This window comes from Somniosus microcephalus, chromosome 6 (assembly GCF_052327205.1).
Source record: "Somniosus microcephalus isolate GS21.2 chromosome 6, FLI_Smic_1.0, whole genome shotgun sequence".
In the NCBI taxonomy this organism is placed as follows: Eukaryota; Metazoa; Chordata; class Chondrichthyes; order Squaliformes; family Somniosidae; genus Somniosus; species Somniosus microcephalus.
Genome location: NC_140992.1, coordinates 38876127 through 38900302, shown reverse-complemented (window position 1 = coordinate 38900302; position 24176 = coordinate 38876127). Strand labels below are relative to the sequence as shown.

The 24176-nt window shown below is 42.0% G+C and overlaps 1 protein-coding gene across 3 annotated transcripts in view; it reads left to right on the top strand.

Moving 5' to 3' along the window:
• Nucleotides 1-23494, top strand: part of vwa5b2 (von Willebrand factor A domain containing 5B2) — a 135375-nt gene extending 111881 nt beyond the window's left edge. The window contains exons 15-24 of one of the 3 annotated variants that reach the window (XM_085990061.1): nt 1707-1962; nt 2769-3104; nt 3818-3955; nt 7802-7930; nt 11426-11506; nt 17102-17230; nt 17391-17540; nt 20129-20198; nt 20656-20779; nt 22387-23494. In XM_085990061.1, the coding sequence (XP_085846187.1) occupies nt 1707-1962; nt 2769-3104; nt 3818-3955; nt 7802-7930; nt 11426-11506; nt 17102-17230; nt 17391-17540; nt 20129-20198; nt 20656-20779; nt 22387-23157 (2184 nt within the window). In that variant the 3' untranslated portion in view covers nt 23158-23494. The remainder of the gene's footprint in view (nt 1-1706; nt 1963-2768; nt 3105-3817; nt 3956-7801; nt 7931-11425; nt 11507-17101; nt 17231-17390; nt 17541-20128; nt 20199-20655; nt 20780-22386) is intronic. The other 2 variants (XM_085990062.1, XM_085990063.1) reach the window with 2 other exon arrangements.
• The last annotated feature ends 682 nt before the right edge of the window (nt 23495-24176 follow it).

Genomic DNA, 24176 nt, shown 5'->3' with positions numbered 1-24176 from the left:
GGTGTGGTTAGACTGGCTAAAAATGGCATCTCCCGCGCTCTCCCTTCTTCTCCGCCGGCTCAAAATGGCGTCTCCCGCGCTTCTTTCCTCCCCCGCGGACGCTGCTCAGCCCTTGAAACCCCGGCCGCGCTCTGCGCATTTTCCCTTCTCTCATTGACGCCGCTCGGTCTTCAACCCCGGCTGCGCCCTGTGCGCTTCACCCTCTCTCTTACCCCGTCGACGCTGCTCGGCCTTTTTGTGTGCCGTCGATCGGCTCCAGCCACTGCCGTCCGGGAAGGGTCTGCGCCGTACCTGCTGCCAGCCCGCTGTACTGGATTGTCTCGACTGGGGAACCAAGCCCAGCTCTCCACAGCCTCCTCTGCGATGTTCAAGTCCTCTCCGGATGGTCGACGCCCGCACTGGTGGAATCGGCCTTCTTTTACAGAATTGCAGGTAGGTTCGAATCAACTCGTCGCCACTGTTGAATCCGTGAATGTTAATGTATGGTATTCTTCAATAAATCGACAGAGACTGCAGAGGAACAATTAACAGGTGTTTACTGGATGCAGGTTACTCAAAAACTAAAGTACAGATCCCTACTCAGGGTTTATATACCGGTGTGGTCACTACCGGTACTACAGTATACAGGAGCTGTAAAAAGTAGTTCTCCCCTTAAAGGTACATACACTACAGCACTGACAATTTCTGTTCTATGGTGAGCCCTTGCACTGATGGCTCACCAAAACCTATTTCCTCGTCAGAAATCTGATGGCTGCTGCATCTGAGAATGCAGCAGCCATTCTGTCATCTCTGCCGTTGAGATGAGGCACCTCCGGATCCCCAAGGATTGAAGCCTGCAGGAAGAAGCAATGGTAAGTAAACTTTTTCTAACACTTTACACTCACCTCTCATACTTACCTCACCACACTTGCACCCATCACTCACCTCCACAGCGGACTTTTCAATCCCTCTCAGCCCCGCAGACCCACTGCTTGCCTCGCTGACCCTGGCGGCGTTTCCCGACATTGGGAAGTTCGCACTTGGAGGGGTAAAATGGGGATAAACCTCTTAACTGCCTGTTAACAGGTAGTTAATTGGCTGTAATCCTCTTCCCGCCTCGAGGAGATGGGTCCCTGCGCGAGTCGGGAAGATGGCACGGAGGCGGGTTGGCAGCGGGTTTGGTACCTGCTCCCAGTTTCTGCCATTTTCCCGGCAGTCCCGCCTCCATACCCACTTCCCCGGGGCTGGCAAAATTCCCCCCTAGGAGCCCATTGATGAAGAGAGCTGAAGGATTGCGTCATTCTGATTTACTCACAAATGAAACGTAGTTTCGAATTTATATTTAGGAGGTGTTCTAGATACTCAAAAATTAGAGCCGTCATAAACAAATAGGATCATTAGAATGTAAGAAAGAATGGGATGAGAAAAAGCTACTCAGTTCTTCAGTCCTTCCACAGACCATGTACAAACTGCTCTAACATGACCCCTACCTAACCCATTTAATCTCTGAAGAAAGTTTCTGCCAGCCTTTTCAAAGGCAAATGAAGTAAACCTTCAGAATATCTATCTAACCTATGTCCTACACCATACTGGTGTGAACTGTATGATAGAATAACCATGGAAATAATATCACCAGTTCAGTTACATCTTGTTTCGAGAAACCAAGCAATCATTTTACTTGTCATATTTAACTGTACAGTGAGAAAAACTCTCTCCTTCATTATCAGAACTCTGTTGGAGTTGACCCTTCTTCAGATGAGGCAAGAAGAAAAAGAAAACTGATAGCACAAGCAGCCCTGTCGGGCCGGAGTTTCTCTTCACCAAATGGTCAACTAGACATGCGTCATCTGCGCAAGGCATTGGAGAAGGTATCTACAGGCCGGACTATGAATTGGTCTGTCGGAGGAAGTATAAATGATATTGGTTGTGAATCCCAACAATTTCAAGCTGACAGTTTTTCAAGGAAGAGCCTCAATGATTCCAGTAAGCTATCATAGATAATCCATCTTTTTAATGAGACATCTAAGAATCTGATAGACTTTAGTTTTACTGTTGTCTTGAAGACTTAGCAAATTCCCCACAAAACCTCAAAATCCTCACACAACCCAATGGGGACCTCCTGTCATATCCCTGGGATAATTAGTTAATAGGAAATGATAAGTGCACAATTTGTCCATAGTATTTCGATTATGGACTCTGTGTGGCATACTCAGCTGTAGCATGGATTCGGGTGCCTCTGGATTAAATTCCTGAATGATCTTGGGTGCACATCGTATTTAATGGAGTTGCTCTAAGATAGGTTAGGGGAGGGGAAAATAATCAGCCAGGGCTTTCTGCTCTTGATTGGTATCCGGTGACCCCTATTGGAAGTATGTGTATGAGGAAATATGTTGGGTGAGGACAGCGTTAGACTCAACTGTGATGCTCTCCATTTTGAATAGCCTGCTGACAGTCTAAAATGTGTTCACACATGAATAATGGCTGATTGCACAAGGTAATAGAGGGCAGCCAGTGTCTGTGGAATTGTACAGAAAGGAGCCTGTGCCTTTAAGGAAAGGATAAAGGGAAAGGAAAAGTAGCAGAAAAAGAAGAAAGCAGGAAACACAGCAATATTCATAAACTTGACAGCAGACAATAACATATTATAATAGCCTGATCTAGCAACAGGAGTGCTCAATACTAATCACATAGTTAGCAACAAGCTTCAGTGAGGACCAAACCAGTTTAACTTGATTTAAATAAACTGTACGGACTTTTCTGAGTTTGTTTCTAATCGTCTTTTTCCACAGACACCTTACTGTTCCAAGTGTCCACCCCAGAGTGGGACACTTTTTTCGATCCCGAGAATCTATTCTCCCCAGTGACCTCAGAGGACCCGGGTTTGACTGAAGTGAACAACATACCCATAATGCAGTGCAAATCGGTAATTCATGGCTTGATCTGTGGGAAATCAGTCACTTGGGAGGTAACAGCTAACCTTTCCTCCCTCTACCATGCACCATCTCAACAGGAGTCAACACAAATCACTGAAAATCCATGGGAAGAGATCCTCCATCAGTTGGCTGCACAATCAGTCATCAGAGACTTTGAAAATATGGCTGAAAAAGAGAATGAAATTGAATATGGTAAATGCATTTCTAGAACTTTGGTTTGTAAAATGACTGTATTATGCTTAGCAATTCTCCAATAATTATTTCATTTTAACCTTGAAAGAGACAAATGATGGAAAATTCTTTCCCCCCACAGAGTAGTGGATACATAGAACAGGTTCTCAGCAAAAGCAGTTGATGCTCCATTGATTGACTCCTTCAAAACAGAACTAGCTAAATATCTGTTTGAGAGTAGGACTGAGTTTTATGGGGGAGGTGTCTGTTATCTCTACCTTCTTGGGTTCTTAAATACAGTTTGGTTCTGACGTTCGTGGGTGGAATATTGGGCCAGCTCTGTTATGGATATGCGATCCACCCTGCCTGATTCTCCTCTATGCTTTGTGCCCAGGCGATCCTTTACAATCAAGCAAACAAAAAGGGAAAAGTTTGCCCCATACAGTCTACTCCTGATCATTTTAAGTCATTTATAGCAGTAAAATATTTGAATGCTTCAGCATTTTGAACTTAGCACCGTAAATAACACAGCAAAGTGGGAATTTAGTGCTTAAACATTTAATTATTTAATATGTTGAATTAATTAATGTTGCATCAAGAGATGTAGAATCTCCCAGAAACTCTAATTTGGTGTTAGATGCGAATTGAACGGTATAGTAGGACAGGCTGAATCGAAAGTATTAAACACCAGTTTGCAAACTGAACTAAACAATCTATTGTCTCATTTTCTGGAGGACCTTCTAGAAGATATCGCCTGAAAGCCATTCAGACAAGCAGAGCATGTAACAGCATGTCCATGTACACAACTATCATCCCAATAAATGCTGCCACTCAGGAATCTTTACCATCGTATGTGGAAGTGCGAAACACAGGTAATGTAAATGTACTAGTGATTTTTTTTCCTACTTTTGGACCAAATATGTTGGTCAATCACATGTGAAAATAATTTTCAGTGAATTACATCACCAGGCAACAGTATAGAGAATGTGGCCCATTATCCACCTCCCCCACCGGTTGTTCAGGGGATCCGAGGTGAGCAGGGGCAGTTTAGTGCTTAGGGACATGCTCTGCCGTACACTAACCTCATTATGCCTCCCTCCCATTTCCCAGTGCCTGGGCCTGGAGGATGCATGTGTGGGCAGGTGAATGGAAAAAACGTACAAATGAGGATAAGATGCTCTCCAGTGTTACTTTCCAACATTGCCGTCATTTGAATACTGGACGCAAATGATGCCCATTAAACCCAGGCTTGCAGCATTCAACAGTTTTCAGAGAGGGACCCCAAATATTTTCATGCTGCTTGACCTGTGTGATCTCTCTGAGAGAGAGCATTGCCTTGCATAGACTCCAAAAGGAAAGATTCAAATTTCTGAAGCAAAACTCAGCATCCATTTCAGCAGGACACTCCAGCAGAAGCTGAGAAGCTTGCCCCCTGTATTTAAATGATGCCGAGGCCGGAAGTTAAGCTGGGATCAGGAGTGCATCTCCATGACGGGCTAAAAATACATCCCAATCAAAGGGGGCCAGAAAATCTTGGCCAATGGTTCCACTGACTGCACAAAGCAAAGTTTGTGCAAAAAGGGAACTGTCTTCATATGAAGTTTTTTTGGTATATCTCTTTTGTTTAGGGAAAAAGATAAGCTGTACATCATCTCTACCATTGTGACAACTCAAATGATGCATATTGCAATTCATGTTGAATGTTGGTGCTTTGTGTGTTAATAAAACCTTTTTAGGCTAGTCTAAAAGTGCTTTATCCTGAAGATATTAGGCCAGAACTTCGGGTCCCCACGGGTGAGTACGCGCTGGGTACTCACGCGTAGGCCCAATGAAAGTGCCGGTTTCGTGCATGCACTGCGCATGCGCGGGAAACCGGAACTTCCGTTCCCTTAAAGGAAGGGGTTCACAGGTCGAACACGTGCGCTGGAGAGGCAGCGCATATGCCTGGAACTTCTGGTTTTTTTGTAGCTTTCTCTGGGAGGGTAAGTCTCCAGGAGCTATGCTTTTAAAAAGCAGTCGCAAGGCCTGCTTTTAACAAGGTAAGTGGTGAATTAAGTAAAATTAAAACATTTTTTCCACAGGTTTATTATTTATAAATACTTTAAAGAAAGGTAAGTTTATTTTTTAGCCCCGTTAGAAACAGTAATTAATTTTTTCAAAAATTTAAATTATTGTTTAAAATAGTTATTTTATGTAATTTATAGTTATTTTAAAAATATGATGTTTTTTAAAAATTTATTTGAAGTTTTAGTTATGTTTTGGGGCTGAATTGTATTCATAGTTTTGACAGGTCTTCCTGTCAAATCTATGAATACAGATTCCCTGCTCCCATTGGCCCACATGATCCCAGGGAACGCTTCGAACTAACTGCGCCCCTGGGATACGCAAGCACTGCGCACCGGCAGCTCGAGCAGGCCCAGGATTGGAATCCCACGCGGGCCCACAGCACAATGGCCAGAGCGCTAGGTAAGTGCAGGTTGGAGGCTTGCACCCGCGGGAAGCCTCCGACCCGAATTTCTGGGCCCTTCTGAAAGCACATTTAATCTAAGGGAAAAGGAAAGAAAAATTGAATGTAGTTTTGGAGCTAAAAGGTAAACTATTACTAATTGAGTAATAAAAATAACCTTATATGTATAAAACAGACCATGGGTCACTTCCAGAAGACTCAGGCCAATAGCTTACTATTTAAACATAGAAGATAGGAGCAGGAGTAGGCCATTCGGTCCCTCGAGCCTGCTCCGCCATTCAATGAGATCATGGCTGATCATCCAAATTCAGTACCCTGTCCCTGCCTTCTCCCCATATCCCTTGATCCCTTTAGCCTTAAGAAATATATCCAACTCCTTCTTGAATATATTTAATGAATATTTAGCCATCACCATCATCAGTGGAGGACCAAAACATACAGATGTGAAGTTGGAAATATTCTCTGTTTTTTATTATTGAGTAACAACAACTTGTATTTATGTAAAGAGCGAACTGGCATTTATATCGCGCCTTCCACGACCTCAGCATGTCTCAAAGTGCTTTAATTAAATACTTGTGAATTGTGGTCACTGCTGTAGTGTAGGAAACGTGGTCGCCAGTTTGTGCACAGCAAGCTCCCACAAACAACAATGAGATAAATGATCAGATGATCTGTTTTAGTGTTACTGGTTGAGGGACAAATGTTGGCCAGGACACCAGGAGAACTGTGAGCCAAGGCTGCTACCTCGTAGCACCTTTAATATGGAAGGGTGTCTCAAGGCACTTCACAGAGTTAGTAAGGAATGGATGTCGAGCCTTTCAGTAGACCGTTAAAGGCAGAAGAGGAACAGGGGGTAGAGCTTCCGCTTTGGGCGCAGTCGTCAATCCGGGCGCAAATTGCACTCAAAATTGCGCAAGTTTTCCGAGTTGATTTTATGTTTCAAGTTTCTGCTCAAACTCATTTGCATAATCACAAGCGTAAAATTTTCAACGAACCAGCATATTTGGGCAGCATGTTAGAAGGTAATTGTTTATTTATTTTTCTTGCATTAATAAGTATTCCTTGATGTATTTAAGAGTGGTAACCTGGTGCAGTTTTAATAATACAGCTGAAAATGGGTTTAGCACAAAAAAATAAGCATTTCTAATAAGAGTGTCCAGTCCACCACCTGTGAGGAACCCGATTTTAAATAACTGAAAATGACTTTAAAAAACTATACAGAACAATTCACTAGTTTCATTGGTGTACAGTAGTCAGTTTCTTAGTGAATTAAATATTTTTTAGTATTTAAAAGCTTTTTAAAAAGGTGCCTATTAGAGCCCTTGCGCCTAAAAAATAACGCTTCATTTTAAGAGCCTCCTTGAAGGCCCACAAACAGGCTCAATTAGTGGAAACTCGCCATGGTGATTCATTGCATCTGGGGGCGTGGCCAGTTTTGTGGGTGGGGCCGGTTTCCAGTGTGATTTTTTTTTTAACCTGCACAAAAGATCGCGGAAACTCGATTTGCGCTGGATGTAACTTGCGCTTGAAATTCCTTGATCTTTTTGCGCTGATTTGACCGCGTTCAGGCGAACTGCACTGGAAAAAAACAGCGCAACCTGGCGGCAACTCGACCCTCAGATGTCAAGCACTTCAAATGAACAACTGTTAATTACTTGATAAAAGCCAGTTCTGTTCATTAGGTACAAACTTTTTACTTGCCTAACTCTAAATAGTTGTGGTAATACACTCCAGATAAAGATGTGGTCATTCCCAGACCCAGCTGCGAAAACACTTTTCACTTTCTCTGGCTTCAATTCATGGCCCAAGACAGTACAAGATAAAAATGGCTCTTCTTGGGTCATTCCAGGCTCTTCTCACCCTAATGTAATCCTCCATTTATCCTCAACAAGCCCAGGTTTACCGAGCTGCAGACATGGTGGAAACCAGCGGCAACTGTGAAGACTCCTTTGTCTTCACAATGTTGTCTTGGGCTACACATGGTTCTTAGCATGTTTTCCCATGGGTCAGCAGGATTGTTGTAAGGACCATTGTAGGACACCACTGGGTATTTTGAGGGCACTTTGCCTACAATCCCTACTGACACATCCATAGTACTAACCTACATTTCAATATGGCTGTGCAGCTTTCTGTATACCGAACAAAAGGGGCCTCCAGTAATATTCTATAACAATAGTTTGCATATAATAACTAAATACAGCAACATTCCTATGCACTATGAATCATGGAAATCTCTCTTGGTTTGTTCAAGGAGTTAAATTCAACCAGACTCGGGGCTCTTTCTCAGGAAGCAAGCGGCAGAGAAGTTATTCTGTTGGATTGGGCCGAAGGCACTCAAGTCATGATACTGAGAACTTAGATGATATATTTGTATCAACAGGTAAGGTTATAGCTATGAGTAAACCGTCCTATCAAGCACTCTAACCAAAATCAAATTGTGTTAACACTGATAAAGTACTGAATATAATCACTGAATATATTTAAGAAGGAGATAGATAGATTTCTAGACACAAAAGGCATCAAGGGGTATGGGGAGAGAGCGGGATTATAGTAATGAGATAGAGGATCAGCCATGATCATATTGAATGGCGGAGCAGGCTCGAAGGGCCGAATGGCCAACCCCTGCTCCTATTTTCCTATGTTTTCTATGTTTCTATGAAAGAATTTCTTACTGTTATGCTTTGTAGCTAAGCTTTTCCCCAGTTCTCTCTTTGCCCCTATATATTCCAGTGAACCTCTTCACTTTCCACCATGCAAGATTTGTAGAGGTTGCTTTCCCTTTTTATTTTTATTTCCCTTTTGATTAACTTGTTAATCCATTTAGGGTCGTGTTTGTTTAGTGTAAAATAAAAACAGAAAATGCTGGAAACACTCAGCAGGTCAGGCAGCATCTATAGAGAGAGAAACAGAGTTAACATTTCAAGTCGATGACCTTTCGTGTTTAGTGATCTAGCTGGTCCTAGGTATGTATTTATCCAGCAAGGAAGTCCAAATTTGCCTGGCCAAAAATAGTTGGGCATTTGGCAATGCCAACAGAAAATGTTTCAGGCACTAAAGTGGGTGGAGATACAATGTTATGGATTGCCCACTTCTCTCTCCACCCCCCTCCCTCCACACTGCCCCCCGCCAACCCCTCCCCACCCGCCCCCGCCACCACACACAATCAGGTGGAGGACAGTGGGAAATCTAGACCTCTGTCTTTAACTGTTCCATTAAACTGCACATTAATCTTCCTTGCCTGGACTGGAATCAAATCTCGGTCCTACAGTTGCAAGTTGATTGCTCTAGCTTGGACCAGATGTTGAACAGAGGTCCCATCTGTCTGTTCAGGTGGATGTAAAAGATTCCACTGTCAAAATGCACATACCTGCATTTCACAATGTCGGGTCTGCCAGCGCTGAGCAGACCCGACAGGCATTGACAGGGGACCCAATTCAAATCATTAGTGGCTTGTTAACAGCCACTTAACAATGTTTTTTCCCCAGCTTTTTGAATTCGACAGGTCGCCCACCAGTTTTCCACTCTGCCTCGCCGTCTGTGAAGCTGAGGCGGGAGGTCATTGGCCATTGAATCAGCTGATGAGTTGACGGCTTCAAATGTCAAGTCAAAGCTCCCAGCTGATTGAGAAATGTTCCCTTAACCACTAGCTTCTCTAAACTGCATTTCCACTACAGATTCAGAATGCTGCAAATCTTTACACAAGTCTCCATCCAGTCTGACCTCATATAATGCAATTCACATTCAGGTCTCACTGCCTTGTAACATTAACGAACAAGCGAGTGATTTAAATTTTTTTAATTGACAGATCGCTTCAGTCATCTCTACTTCACCTGCCATCTATTCCATCAGCATGAGTGCACTTTATACGCTCACCTTGGTCCTCAGAATCCCACCACGATCAACCCCAACACCAGCATCACCAGGCACACCAGCAGCACCAACATCAACACCACCAACCTTCTCCACAATCAACTGATGCTGCACAGGACACAGGGCATCAGCACCCGACCACATTTCTGCCTGGGACACCAGGGATGGCCTCACCATGGCCAGATTTACTTCACTTGACGCTGTACACCCTGGCAGCCATATGATGCGCCAGGTTGGCACCGCTCCACACAAACAACATAAAGCATCCCTCCAATGCCCAAGCCATTCCTTTCACACTCATCACCATTGTGGGGTGTACTGTTATGTCCCACCATTCACTGCAACTCACTAAGCCACTTCCAAAGTTGCACACAAATCTGTCCAAGAACGCAAAGTGTTGAAAATAAAGATTTCAATGTTTGACACCACATTAACAAACTTCACATGAACATTGGCTAAAAGACACAAGTGCCTACCCTTGTGTGTTGTTAGTTGGTATGATTGGACTAGGATGAGTGTGAGGGATGGCTAGTGAGATGGGGAAGTGATAATGTAGATAAAGAGGGATGGGTGGACATGCAAGGTAAGTTGGTGTGAGTAAGGATGTGCAGGAGTAGGGTAGGGAAGGCAGAGTGATGGGGATGTGATGAGTGGCACAGCAGGATGAGGTTGGGTGTGGATTTGCAGTAACGTTTCGTGATCTACTGAGATCATTGAAAGGTTTGCAGCCCTTCTCCCAGATCCTCCTGACGACATCTCTGCTTATGCCCTCTTGTGCTATGTGCAACCAGGCTGCATTGGTCTCCTGAGGAGGTCTCTTCTGCCCATTGGAAGGGAAGAGAACCTCCCTGTGTGCTGTGACTCCCTCCATAAGCATATGGAGGGAGTAATGTGAGAGCCTGGGTGCAGCCGTGCACCTTTGTGCAGTGATTGTAAGTGTTTGCAGCACCTCAGTGCTGCAGAACACTGACAGCACAACTGTCAAAATGATTGTGGACATGGCCCCTTTAAGGAAACCGGTTGATGATGCGTCATCAAATGACATCATCAGACCCACTTCCTATTAATTGGCTGGGAGCCTCGCAGGGTGGGCTTAACAAGCCCAATCAACTGAATATCTTGTTGCAGGATGAGATGGAGGGAGTAATCGGAGAGCCTGCATGCAGCCGTGCACCTTTGTGCAGTGCTTGTCAGTGTTTGTAGCACCTCAGTGCTGTAGAACACTGACAGCACAAATGTCAAAGTAAATTTGCGCATGGTCTCTTTAAGGAAACTGGCTGATGACGCATCATCAAATGATGTCATCAGACCCGCTTCCTTCAATTGGCCGGGAAACTCGCTGGCCGGGCTTAACAAGCCCTATCAGGGGAAAGTCATGTCGGAGGCCGGGCTGGAGCCAGCAGCGAGGCTGTGACCCACCACTGATGTCGCCCGCATGGACCCACCGAGATAGGGAAAATCGCAGCCAAAATGTTCTTGTCTATACAGTTACTTTCTCCTTCAGTAGATATTATAAAGCGCAGCAGGGGTAGGAGTTTGCTCTCTGTCATGACTTTTACAAGTCATAATGAATTGATGAGTTTACTTCAGATGCAATAAATCTCCTGTTATTGGAGAGTAAAAATTCATCACTAATTTATCAACAATACAAATGAAGAAGAGAATACCATTTTACGTTCCAGTATTTATAAATGTTAGCCAAATCCAAAGTTGTGCTGAACAGCACAATCAGATCAGTCCTCATATTTCTTTCATGCAAGGCCTTTCTTGTGATGTGTGTCTGACTAATATTTTATGTTTGCTGAGGAGCAGTAAGATACAAGAGTTGATCGAAGTGTGAATGTGTTGTGTGTGTGCACACTATTTTTAGTGTTTAATGAATTCTTATTGCAGGAGTTTGTAAAATGTACACGTACTTCTCATGAGATATGACAAATTACAAGCATGATAAGTACATTAGATCAACCTAAACTGTCGAGATAAGATGTATTTCTGCTCTTTACAGAAAAGGAAGAAATTCCAGCTTCACCAACCAGCATGGGCTCTTCCTCATCCTCTGGATGGGAAAGACAGAGTGTCCTAGATGGTAAATAATCCACTTCTGTTTAATGATTGCTTTGTCACAGTTCACACTTCTTTCCCATCGGATCTTCACAAAATTACTATTGACTGAGCCACATTTTAAGACGTCACATGTGAATGTTACAAATGCAGTGAAATTGATTGCGCACACTGGAAAATAAATTACAGTATTGGTCGCTATAAGAGTTATACTTTTATTTTTAGAATGTATTTTTCTTTTCATTTTCTACTATGCTGCATATTCTAGAAAGCATTTTATTAACTTAATATCTTTTCGTATCTGTCAACAAAACCTCAAAGCTTTGAAATAGAGCATTTCACCGACATTGAATTACCTTGGAATGGATTGGTTGTTATCTAGGCAAATAAATGCATAAAGGGGTCATCAATTGTTACCGTGAGGTAAGCAGAAATTTAGAGTGAGTGAGCAGAGTGATTAGAGCATAGAATACTTTGCTACGGAGGTAGTTGAGGCAGGGATCATTGCATCGTTTTAATGGAAAGTAGATAAATATTTGAAGTAGAGGGAGATACAGGTGTTATGGGGAGAGAGGGGGCAGTGGATTCATTTTAGATTGCTCTAGTAAAGAGCCAGCATAGACAACATGGCCTGAATGGCCTCCTTCTGTGCTGTAAATTTCTATGTGCTCACGTTCTGGAGCAACGTTTCAACTTACAACTTTCTGACTCGAAGGCAAAGAGCGCCACCAGCTGAGCCTTGGAGGAGAGGATGGTTTAGGTTATAGACTTGTATGATGCATCATTAGTGGCACACCACAATCCGCCAACAGAAAGCTGATTTCAATGAGGTTGGTCAAATAGGATCAATTTTCCCCTCCCCGCAAGTTTAGACTTCTTGGTCGTTACTGGTGCTGACCTCCTCTGGAGGCTGGGCCAAGAATTGACTATAACAACCCAAACTAAAGCAAATGTGTTGGAGTGACAGAGCTGCCCAGATAGTGCATCTCGTAACTTTCTGCTCAGAGTTAATCTCTCAAATATTTCAGTAATTAAATTGTTCTTCATCAGAATATGACCTATGCTGGCCTTCTGTCTCATAGTTTTGAATATTGAACCTGATTTACATATCTTCTGTCTTGGCAAGTCAAGACAAATAGGTCCAACTGGGAGTGCAAGTGAGTATTTTGATTGTATGTTCATGAAGATTTTACCAATTCTATAGTCATGTATAATCAGCATTGTCCGAGTGAGTACACACTTCCTCCCTTGAACTTGTTTGAGGATTCATTTAAAATCCAATAATTAATGATGAAGGAAGAAATTTATTAAAGTTTAAAATGTATTTACACACAGGAACATTCAGCAACTCAACCTCTGCTTACAAACTTCATCTTGCAGCCTCCCTACTTGTGGAGACTAAATCAAACCAATTGCTTAAATTGCAACATTGATACAGCAGGGATAACTTTCTGAGTATGTGCTGGCAACCTATGATGTACCAGTACGTACGGTAGTGGATCAGATTCCCCACCACCAGTGCGTACTCGGAAAATTACATCCAACATGTACTGACATTAAGGGAATGTCTCTAAATTACATAAACTGATATCATTATAGTAGTCATGTAAAATTTCCATTCTACGCCCATTTAAACTGGGTTAAAACAACTAGTAGTACAATAGAGTTTATCCTTCCATACTCCTTCAGCTCAAGTTGTGTCCTGAGGGAGCATTCTGAGTTATATAACGCTAGAAGTATTGCTGGTTATAGGTCTGTCATTGGTGATGGGAGGTGATTAAGTAAGAGCATTGCATAAGAGGAGTATTACACATTGATGCATTTTAGCTTAACTGTACTTTTCCTTATAGCACATGCTGAATAGGTCTGGCTACAACATTATTGGAATGTGCTTCTGGGAATGTGTTTTTTTAACACTTGCTAAAACTAGCACAAGATATTGGCCCGCGTTCGCCGTCATTACCCCTCTGAAACTGACTGTAACTTGAAGATTTAGCGCGTGCACATCTAAATGCGGAAATCCTGAAGTTGCAGTCAGTCATTGACTGCTCCGACACAGGCTGCGCTGTAAACCCTCCATAGCCGGCAATCCGTGAAATCAGTGGAATTGATGAAAACTTGAGCTTTTCTGTGCTAATATCACTGTTAAATACCCCATTAAACATTAAGCTTGTTGGAATAGGTGTAACTGGGGATTTAATAGCGTATTGACTGCTAAACAACCATTCTGCCCTGAAAAACTAATTTTTATATTTGTAGAGTGTCAAATTATTCTATTATGATAAAAATTACAATTAAAAAAAATAAAAAATGTTAAAGTTTGTTCAAGATAGTTCAGCTTCTACTTTAACCCCAGTGTATGTACCAATCTTTATTTCACTCTCTAATATTTTTTAAAAGTGCAGATAATTCAGTGCTTTTCATTTCCTGGTTTGCTGTCTGTGAGAATTCTTCAATGTGATTGGCTGCTTAGACAGCTTGTTGATGTCACCTGAAGCTCTTCATTACACCATTACACACTGCTACAATCAATTGCACGGCGAGAAAGTAAACTCTCGCCACAGAGACGTGCAATCTCTGTGGACAGCTTTCTTCGAGGTCAGCGGTGAGCACCTTAGCTTCAGTGCTGACCGCAAATTACAGGCCAATGGGTTAGATTTTCAACTTGCCACCTGGGTACAAAACTAATTATGGATTGGCCGTCCGTTATAGAAATCACCCGATTTTCATCTCTATTAGGCAGCCGATCCACAATGCAGGTTTTATGCCCAGGCAGCAAATTTGAAACTCTACCACAAGGTGTCCAAATAGAAGGGAATAAAACATTTGGAGTGGAAATATTTTGTGCGCATTACAGCTGGCACACACACTAATTATGTGTTATGGAATATTTTTTCCATTTGTGTGAATGGTCCCCAAATTTTGCCCAGGCTACTAAAATGGTACCTGGGAATAAACAGGTGTAATGCACTTTTAACACACTAAACTGGTGTTAGCATTTTATTTACTGTTAAGTAGCAATTAATGGGAATAGTGCAAATTTACTCCATTCACATAATGCATAAATTTCACACAATTGAAGTGGTAATAAAGCACTGGAGGGAGCAGGCAGAGTTGAAAGGGTGAACCATGCTGGAGGTAGCTTATAGAAATAGTCTTTCTGTGAATACATCAAGTATTTCTACATTGGACACTCTGGAGGAGAGTAAAAAGCAAGAGATGATTGCCCGGAGGTCCAAGGGCATTGGAGGTGGTCTTTCAGGGCTCACAACTACCTGAGGCACCATGTATAATGTCTGCATCCTGGCTACCTTGCCTTACATGAGGAACAGTGTTTGCTGAGGCTGTGACTCACCAGAGCTGGAATCTCTGATCTGTGTTAACTCCGATCATCAGGGTTCTAGTTAAGAGGAGGGGGGCAGGAGGGGAACATATTTTAAAGTTAGCTCCTGGGAGACATGGGTTAGCCAGTTCAAAAATGGCTGATGATCCATCTGAGAAGCCCCAGTCCCCTTAATGAAAGGCTTACAATTACATATTTGTAAGGCCGAAGTGCATAACTTGAACTTGTTAAAGCAATGTTTCTGATGTTTGCACCACATTGACGGTGCTTTACAGTATTACCTGCAGTGTGAGTTGGAAGAATAATTGTAGTATTTTGTCTGATGTGCAACATTGCAGTTGAAAGAGGGACACAATGCTTGCTGGAGGTGCTGCAAAAATCCAAGATAGACATGCACAAAAAGAAATGCTTTTTTCTATTGTTTTGCAAAAACCAAGTCCCCTTTTTTGTAATTAAAAATGACTGCAATCATTTTAAACATCATTGAGCAATTGCTTTTAATAATGTAAAGGTGTGTTGTGTAATATGTTTAACATTCTGTCACTTCACACTAGCTGTACCAGTGCATCAAGTTCATTTTTGTCTATTTCTGCTGAGTGATGTACTATTGGAAGGAGTAGATACGGAGGATTCCTGGTAGGTCTCTTGAAGACTGGCTGGAATGTTGTCGGCTTCTTGCCTCTATGTATTGCAGACCCTGTGTAGCAGGAGGCTAATTCCATTTCTGGGACCTGCATGCTTTGAGATGCTTGTCTTGTCACCTTCTCAGAGGTAACCAAATACAATGTTGGTACAACTTTATCTGCACAAATTCTATATACCCACTTGCACTCCCCATCTATCCCTGAATTCCTCCTTAAAGTGATCATTCCTTCTGTACATTGGACCTATTTCTCTTGTTCTGTTTTTAAAAATGTCTCCACTTGAGTTGATAAGTCAATTTTGTTAGAAAAACATACTATGAAACCAATTTAATAAACAACTTAGTTGCTTGAGTACACAGGCTACACCAAACAAACCTGCTTAAAGGGCCTGAAAACACTAGTGGCTCCAGACTCTGCGAGTCCCACTCCACCACCATAACAAAGGCAGAGCGGGACTTTTACCTGCTGGCAACTTGCACCCTGCCTGAATTCCTGGGATCAGGTACATTTGCATGAATCAGCTGGGTGCTTGTGCCATTTATGGGGCAGCTCGGCTGCCCGCTAGGTGTGGGGGAGGGGTGAAAAATTTCCGCAGGGCCCTGCCACAGTGTCAGAGTGCCGGCAGTGCTGGACAAACCTGCTCTTAATGGCTGAAAAGACCATTTTTCCAGGGTTTCTGCGGTTTTTCTGCTGAAGTTACAGCAGACAATCGGGAGAACTCTCATGGAAATGTGCCCGCTTTATGACTACTTGGAGTGGACATCCATTTTTGGATGCTAGAAATCGGGTACCCTCATCCGCACTGAGAAACCAAAACATCAGAGTTTAATTTTCTTCTTAGCAGATTTGATGAGTTAAATGAGAGTCCATTTTATCCTTATTTTTACTGTATTTGCGAGAATGCAGCTTTACCTATGCATCTTTTTGGAGATCAGGTGCATTGCAACTAATGCACAGCCAATTAGATTCGCCTGCAATAATGCTGCTTCATCATCTGTTAGCTATCTCAATAGGCATGTAACTGGTGCACAGTGCAGCAATCCAGCTGTGAAGTGTGAACATTTTGGGAGCTTATGGAAAGAATGAGGAAATCCAGATAAGCCCATTTTATGGAAGAGGCCCTTCACATTATCGTGGATGGTATGAGAGAAAATAAAAATTCCCACTATGGGTCAAGAAGGGTAATCCATCAATAAACAGAGGGTTCATGCCTAAGAATAGTTGGCCAAATATCTTTTGCAGTTACAATTTCACGTCTGCCTTTTCTAGCCTGTTTGAATACTTCTGAAATATTTTTGTTACATCTCGTGTTCTCCACTTTCAGAAAATGACTGGATAAATTCAGGTTAACAGTACCCTTTTCTAAAACTACATTCAAGAAAACATGGCTAGTTGCTACAACTCCTCGCATAGCCATTTGCAGCAATGTAAGCTGACAGTCAGGCCCATATATAACAATGGAAAAGAATTGACAGGCCACCTCATTGCTCACCTTGACATTTCTCTACTCTGCTTTTTGAATTTCAGCTGGCAAGACAGCGCATTTTATTCTGCTACATCTATATACTGCTGTAGCCCCTTCTATCTGCGAAATGTTCTCATGCAATGCATACTGTTCTTCTCTTTGCAAAAGAAGATGGCCTTGAACAGGAAACAGTGCACAAGGACTGGTGGTGGGACACAGCTAATACCCACTGTGAGGGGGCCATCATGGAGATCATTGACTGGGAGGCTGAAGTTTTTGGGGACAACAATGCTCCTGGTTTGTGCAAATATATACTTTCATGTGGCAATCATTTATGTTTTTGTCGAGTTTAGATCAGTTTCTGTGCTCTTCCATGAAACATACCATGTACTTTCATTGCAACAATATGCACAACGATGCCCATGTGCTCATCCTGTGCCATTTTGTTTTTTTACAGAAAGCCCAGATGCCCTGGGAGATGAGTCAGGCACCTCTGCACTGCAAGGCTCAACTCAACACTCTGCGTTATCCATGTCACTTGAACCAGGCATCAGCCCAGTTATAGACACTTCAGAGGGACTTAATGAGTTTAAGAGGGAGGCACAGAGTGAGTCACTCATTGTGGTTGAGGAAGGGGCAGAGGTAGTGGCTGAAGAAGAGCTACAGCTGTTAAGCTGAGGTTTGGCATGGCCAAGGGCGCTGCCAAGTTGCATTGAAATTCCAACCTCGTGGGGCCACTGATGAAACAGATTTGCTGTCTCCCTGCATGAAAGGACGTGAGCTGGTCTGAGTAATATTGCAGTTTCTACGACCCAGTTGCAATTTCTACCGCTATCAAGCAGCAAAAATTCACTGCTTTGCAGACTGCGATTGACCAGCAAGTGACATCGTTGTCATTTGCAAGGGAGAGCTCAGGCACACAAGTGGCAAATACCGTTTGAGCATCTCTCTGATGATGCCAAGGTATTTACATCCACATTTAAAGATGTAATAAATTTGAGGTGTTTTGAAAAGCGCCAGGGACAACAAAGGAATTCAGGGAACTTGTAGCAGGGCAACAGTCTCTGCTCACAGAGATTAATGATATCAGGTTTGGCATCCAAAAGTGGCAGGTGTGCAGAAGCATAGGAACAGGTGACTGTCTCCCAATCTCCAATTCCTTGGCAGCATATTGGAGCAGTTTTGTTTGACACATCAATTTCTATGTGCTCAAGCATTTGTATTTTTTATAATTAAATTTGATGGCATTTCATAAGGTATTTTTCTAATATGAGTAACTTACCAACTTGACACTTTCAAAAACAAAATTAAGACTAATAGTCCACTATACTAAAGCAACAATCATTTTAAGGAAGTATTTGTGGATACCTCAGAAGACAAAATAGGATATAGAATGTATGCTCATGAAGCTTGTACTATTTAACAAAAATGTTGTTGCCAAGTTGCTCCCTTTCCTTTTCTCTCCTTCTCTTCTGATAATGCTGACCCTTACCGGGGTATAATTCTACATGTGCTAACATTCTTCCAGTATCTCATCTCATTGGCCTTTGTTCATATGTGGGCAGGATTTACAGCAGCATTCACAGCAAACAATGTATTTTACAGCAAACAAAGTCTATTTACTAAGCAAATAGAGTCTATTTAAACACCGCACTACAGCAAACAGTCCACAGACTACAGCAAACAGAAAATGGCCGAAACTGCAGCAACCTCTCCCGATAAAAGCAGGGTGATTTCTCCAGCTAAATGCAGTGAGTGGAGGATAGTTCCATTCAAATTATGTGCATAAAATCAATCCCAGCCACTTACAGCAGTGATTTACCCAATCATCTCCATTCTAGCCAGGAATATTGGTGTCACTATATAGCTGTATGCATTGCTTAATGTTACACTGGTTAGTACTATCTGCTAGGGCATCAGGGGAGCTTTATATCAATTTTGTGATAACATATAATCAGTGTTAAAATATCAGAAAATGGTAAGATTTATTATGGTTAAAACCTTTAGATCAATCATCAATTAAGGATGCTTGGATGAAGATATCACCATAATGGGTATTGGGGCCAATTGGTTATAAATTGGTACATTGGAATTGTACACTTGGATAAAGTATACTTGCATAACTTATACACTGTACAATGTGGTTTTCTTGGACAATTTTTATACATTATAAAAATATAATCAATTGTGATGTTGGCGAATCAAACCCTAAACTTCTGCACAATACCTCCCTCTGCTGGTGGGACAGATGAGTGAGATGCAAACTTCTCCATGAAACTAATCCTACTTCATGCTTGATCAACAGAAGGTGCACTTGTTATGGGCAAGATGTCTCTCATCATGTCAACAGACAGCCTGCAGTGACTTATAAGACTAATTTAATCAAAGTTCGGCTAGCCTTCACAAAACATTTGAGTTTTACTCTTATCAATCTGATATTGTTAGGTTGAATGTGGTTTTGTAGCTCTCTTGCAGCTATTCATTATTCGAAATATTTGATTATGTGGAATGTGTTACAGATGTTCGTGTTTCAGCGAAATCCAAGTCCAAACCTCTGGCTCCTTAACCAGTTTTCTCTAGTTTAACTGTAGATTTAAAAAATCACTCTACCTGTGCTCAATCTCCCTCCTCCTAAAGCTGTCCTTACCTCAGCTGGGCATGGGCACCATCTCATACAAATTAGGAATCCTACACAAACATTGCACCAGTCAATATTTGCAAATTATGTTAGCGTTTGTCCCTAAAGACTTTATTTAAATATAAACAGTTTGGGGTGGGGGAGTAAATAGTATTCACTGTTCAAGACTCATGGCAGATCATTTACAAACCTATATCCGTGAGCTGGAGAAACATGCTGCCTGACATTTGAACTGGGCGGACATAAAAATAATGATATTGTTTTTGTGAGTTGGATGCATTTGTGAGGCAGAGGCAGCATGACGTAGGCGCAAGGATAATAAAGCTGATTGTGAAGTTGAATCTGAAACTTTCTAGCTTCACGTAAGCTACTACAGCATTAGGATTACTTTTTGTTAGCATATTACCAGTTAATATAATACTCTAAGCAATATTATTGGAGAGAATCTTTTCTACAATGAGCAAGAACATAAAACATCTAAATCCCAGTTACTGATATTTAATTGAGTTGCAGTTTGATTTCATTATAAAATAACAGTAGTTTCTGTGTTCTTCCAGGCAATGCACAGAGTCCATCGACAGTCTCAGTACGATCGCAGAAATCATTTGACAATTTCTTTGGATCCAGGTACCCTGATTAATTTATTCTTAACTGAGTATAATCAAAGTAGCAGGGATATGCTTTTTATCTCACAAAAAGTGGAATACAGAATTTATTCCATCTGCACAAAATAACATCTTGACTAGAATTACATTCTGAGAATATTAAAATAATTCAAATGGACACTCACTCTCACTTTCAATGAGCACTAGCTAAAACCATAGTAACTCCTTTGTGGCTACCAATGCATTCTAGACTGTCAATGGTATGGACCAACAAATAGATGGGCAAGACGGCCCATTATATCACAAATATTTGTAGGCATTGTTGACCCAATTAGTTTGGTTCTATCAAAATGCACAAATACTGAGAGGATTAAAGCCGAAATAACCTGGTTCCACTCTCTGGAATGCTCAGCTCCCTTGGTGTGAGTATAGCTATTGATTCACTCAACTTGCCAACCCTCCTTTATTCACTCAATAAGGTTTAACCTGGGAAAGTACAGAAGCCCTAGTCACACTGGAAAATACATACCAATAAAATCCAACTGTCTGACCGCCAAGCTGGACTCCTCTCCTGAAGAAGAGATTAACGACTATCTGCCACTGGTAAGAAAAATTGTGAACATCTTACTTCAATTAGCTTCTATGGATTAAAATACTGAACCCTTTACTTAAGGCCTGACAGCATGAGTTTTTGCTGCAAAAGCAAATATAAATTTATGTTGCGTACTACCACTGTACATAAGCACCATTGCTGATTTAATTCTCTGTTTAATAATAGTAAATGTTAATAACCCAGATAAAATTGAGATTATTCCCTGACCACTGAAGGCAATCAAATGAAAACTCCAGGATATCAATCTAGCATTGCAATCTGAAATAACAACAGAAAATGCTGGAAACACTCAGCAGGTCAGGCAGCATCGTGGAGAGAGAAACAGGGTTACCGTTTCAGGTCAATGACCCTTCGTCAGAACTGGGAAAGGTTAGAGAAGTAACAGATTTTTAAGCAAGTGTCGGGGCAGGGAAAGGGAGGAGGGGAGGAAAGAACAAAGGGAAGGTCTGTGATAGGCTGGAAGGCAGGAGAGATTAAAAGACAAAAGGGGATGATAGTGCAAGGCAAAGGGAGATGGTGATGGGACAAGTTAAGAAACAAAAGATTGCAATCTAATGTCCCTATAATAATCAATCCCATTATTATGGTATCAATATGACTGGAACTATAGAGTAGCCTTTTAAGTGATCATTTTGACTTCAAAATTCTACAAGTATCCCTATAATAATCAATCCCATTCTAACCATACATTAAAATGAGTTGAATCTAACATCAACTGATTTTGATAACACTATTCTATATATTTGCCATGTGGGGAATGTGTATGTACAGGTACAACACCGGTAATCCGGCACCCGATGGTCGGGCACCTTCAGTGGTCCGGCACGAGGAAGGTCCTGCTGTCACATTCCCTCCCTGGGATGGGTCCGGCTCGGGTCCCGGGACCGCCACCGGGTCAGGATCAGTGCCTGGACCGCGCAGCATCAACGACGGCTCGGCGGAGCCCGAGCAGCCCGTGGGCGGCGGGGTCGGCGGCGGCACAGGGAGGGCAGCAGCAGGAAGAGGAGGAGCAGGTGGTGGCGGTGTTTGTGGTGACTTTCGACACCTTCAGTGGTTCGGAATTTTCAGTGGTCCGGCACCGGCCTGGTCCCGAGGGTGCCGGATTACCGGGGTTGTACCTGTAGTATCTATAGTAACTTCCACATAATGCATTAAATGCTTTATATTTGATGTTTACAGTAAGAACACAGATGGTATATGGCCTTGAGTCAGAGTCTTTTGGACTGGTTTATTAAGGGAAATACTTTTATCAACAGGGGTAACATTTAGTGATGGTTTCACTACTAACTCAATAAATGGCTTTATAACACTGATGGATGCAGTTTAGGATTTGGTACCAGTTGAATCATCAATTTTGTCAGAGTATATTATAAATTTCTCTCTTTTCCATGAAATAAATTTGCTTTTGGTTTAATTTCTTTTTAATGTTGCATCTCTCTTAAATATTAACACTTCAAAAATGCCCAATTAAATGAAAGTCAGTTTTTTTACATACTTGCTGTAAAAATGACCATCAAATATATCACAACTGAGGGATACTTGGAAAATAATCTACTTATACAGAGAAGTATATTTAACTTGCACTTTCTTATTCCAGGTGCAATTACAATTGGCAACGGGAGCATTTCTACTGAATGAAGCCTTTTCTGAAGCTGTTCGGATTCCCTTAGATCGACTGAGAAGGGCCTCACCTTTCTCCTGTCACCGAGCAAGTCTCAGCCCATCTTCACGCTGTATGTCACCACGTACACCGGGCAGCAAAACTGAAGCTACCCTCAGAAGGGAGATCTCCATCCACAGTCAAAATGAGACTCAACCTTGCGCTAGTAAGAAGAATGTCCAGTCAGTGTCTGAAAAGAATCAAGGAAATACTGAAGAAAGTACGAAAAGTTCAAAGAAAATTACATGGTCACATCTTGAGGATGTTTTCGATCATACCAGTCCTCCAGCAAGCCTGTACAATTCGTTCAGTGCCAGTACTGATGGTCTGAGCACCACCCTTCAGCAAGTGGACAGTGGCAGGGGCTCTGAAACTGATCTGTATGAAAACTCGCCAGTCACCTCTGAAACTAATGGTGCCTTTTACGAGTCAGCAAATGATCTAAATTCACAGTACGACGATATGGAAGGGATGAGCTGGGCAACTGCTGTGGCACTGGGGTGGCTTGAACACCAGTGCGCCGGTTACTTTCTGGAATGGGAGCTCATTGCTGCCAAGGCAGACACGTGGCTACACTCACAGCAGTTTCCAGAACGGGTGAACATCAGTGGACTGAAGGCGGCAACTAGACAGCTTTTCCTGTTGCTTCGTCACTGGAATGAGAACATTAAGCTCAACATGTTGTGTTATAACCCGAATAATATGTAAATACAGATGTTCAGTGAAAATATATGTACTTTATGTTAGTTTTAAATTACAGTGCAGAAAATGAAATTATAGTGCCTGATTGGAAAAACGAATAAAATATATAAAATTCTGCTGCACCTTTGGATAAAATGTAGCCTTTTTGCCATTTAAGTGACTATTGTGACTGCAGTGTTCTATTAATTAAAAATGTATGGCGCAGATTTCAAAATATATACCTCCTTTCTATCGCATATCTGCAAAAGGAAATTTTGACCCTGATGGTTGAATTAGAAATATAAGAACAAGCCTTGATTTATATAATAATAATCTTGAAATAAATGACAACACTGATTTTATACTGCTGTTGGTGGAGAAATTTTGTTAAAATATTCAAAAGTTAAGAGAAGTTTAACAGTTAAATGATATTAGTACTTCCCATTTTTCAAGCTGGTCACTGTACGGGCATTGTCTACCAGCTTCAGTTGTTTTCGAGTCCTCAGTTTTCACCTTGGCCAGTAGATGGAGTGGTTCATGACAGCAGAGTGGGACATTCTAATTCGAAAAGAAAAACAGACGTCGTCTATACGTGTTCTGACAGCTGGGCAAGTGAGAATGCTGTCCAGCAAGCAGAAATCTGATCCAAAGTTTGTCACTTTCAAATCCACGTATTGTTGCAATGTTTTGTCTGCATAGTGGCAGTCGATCGTGGAATCGTAGTTTTGAGTTTGTTCTCATTGGTCTTTTTGGAGTTTCCGCTTTGGGCGCTAGTTTAAGAAGTTTTATTTGCTCAAGTTTCCGCTCACACTCAATTAAAAAAAATTCATTTGTGGGATGTGGGCGTCGCTGGCAGGTCTGCATTTATTGCCCATCCCTAATTGCCCTTGAGAAGGTGGTGGTGAGCCGCCTTCTTGAACCGCTGCAGTCTGTGTGGTGAAGGTACTCCCACAGTACTGTTAGTTAGAGTTCCAGGATTTTGACCCAGCAACGTTGAAGGATTGGCGATATATTTCCAAGTCAAGATGGTGTGTAACTTGGAGGGG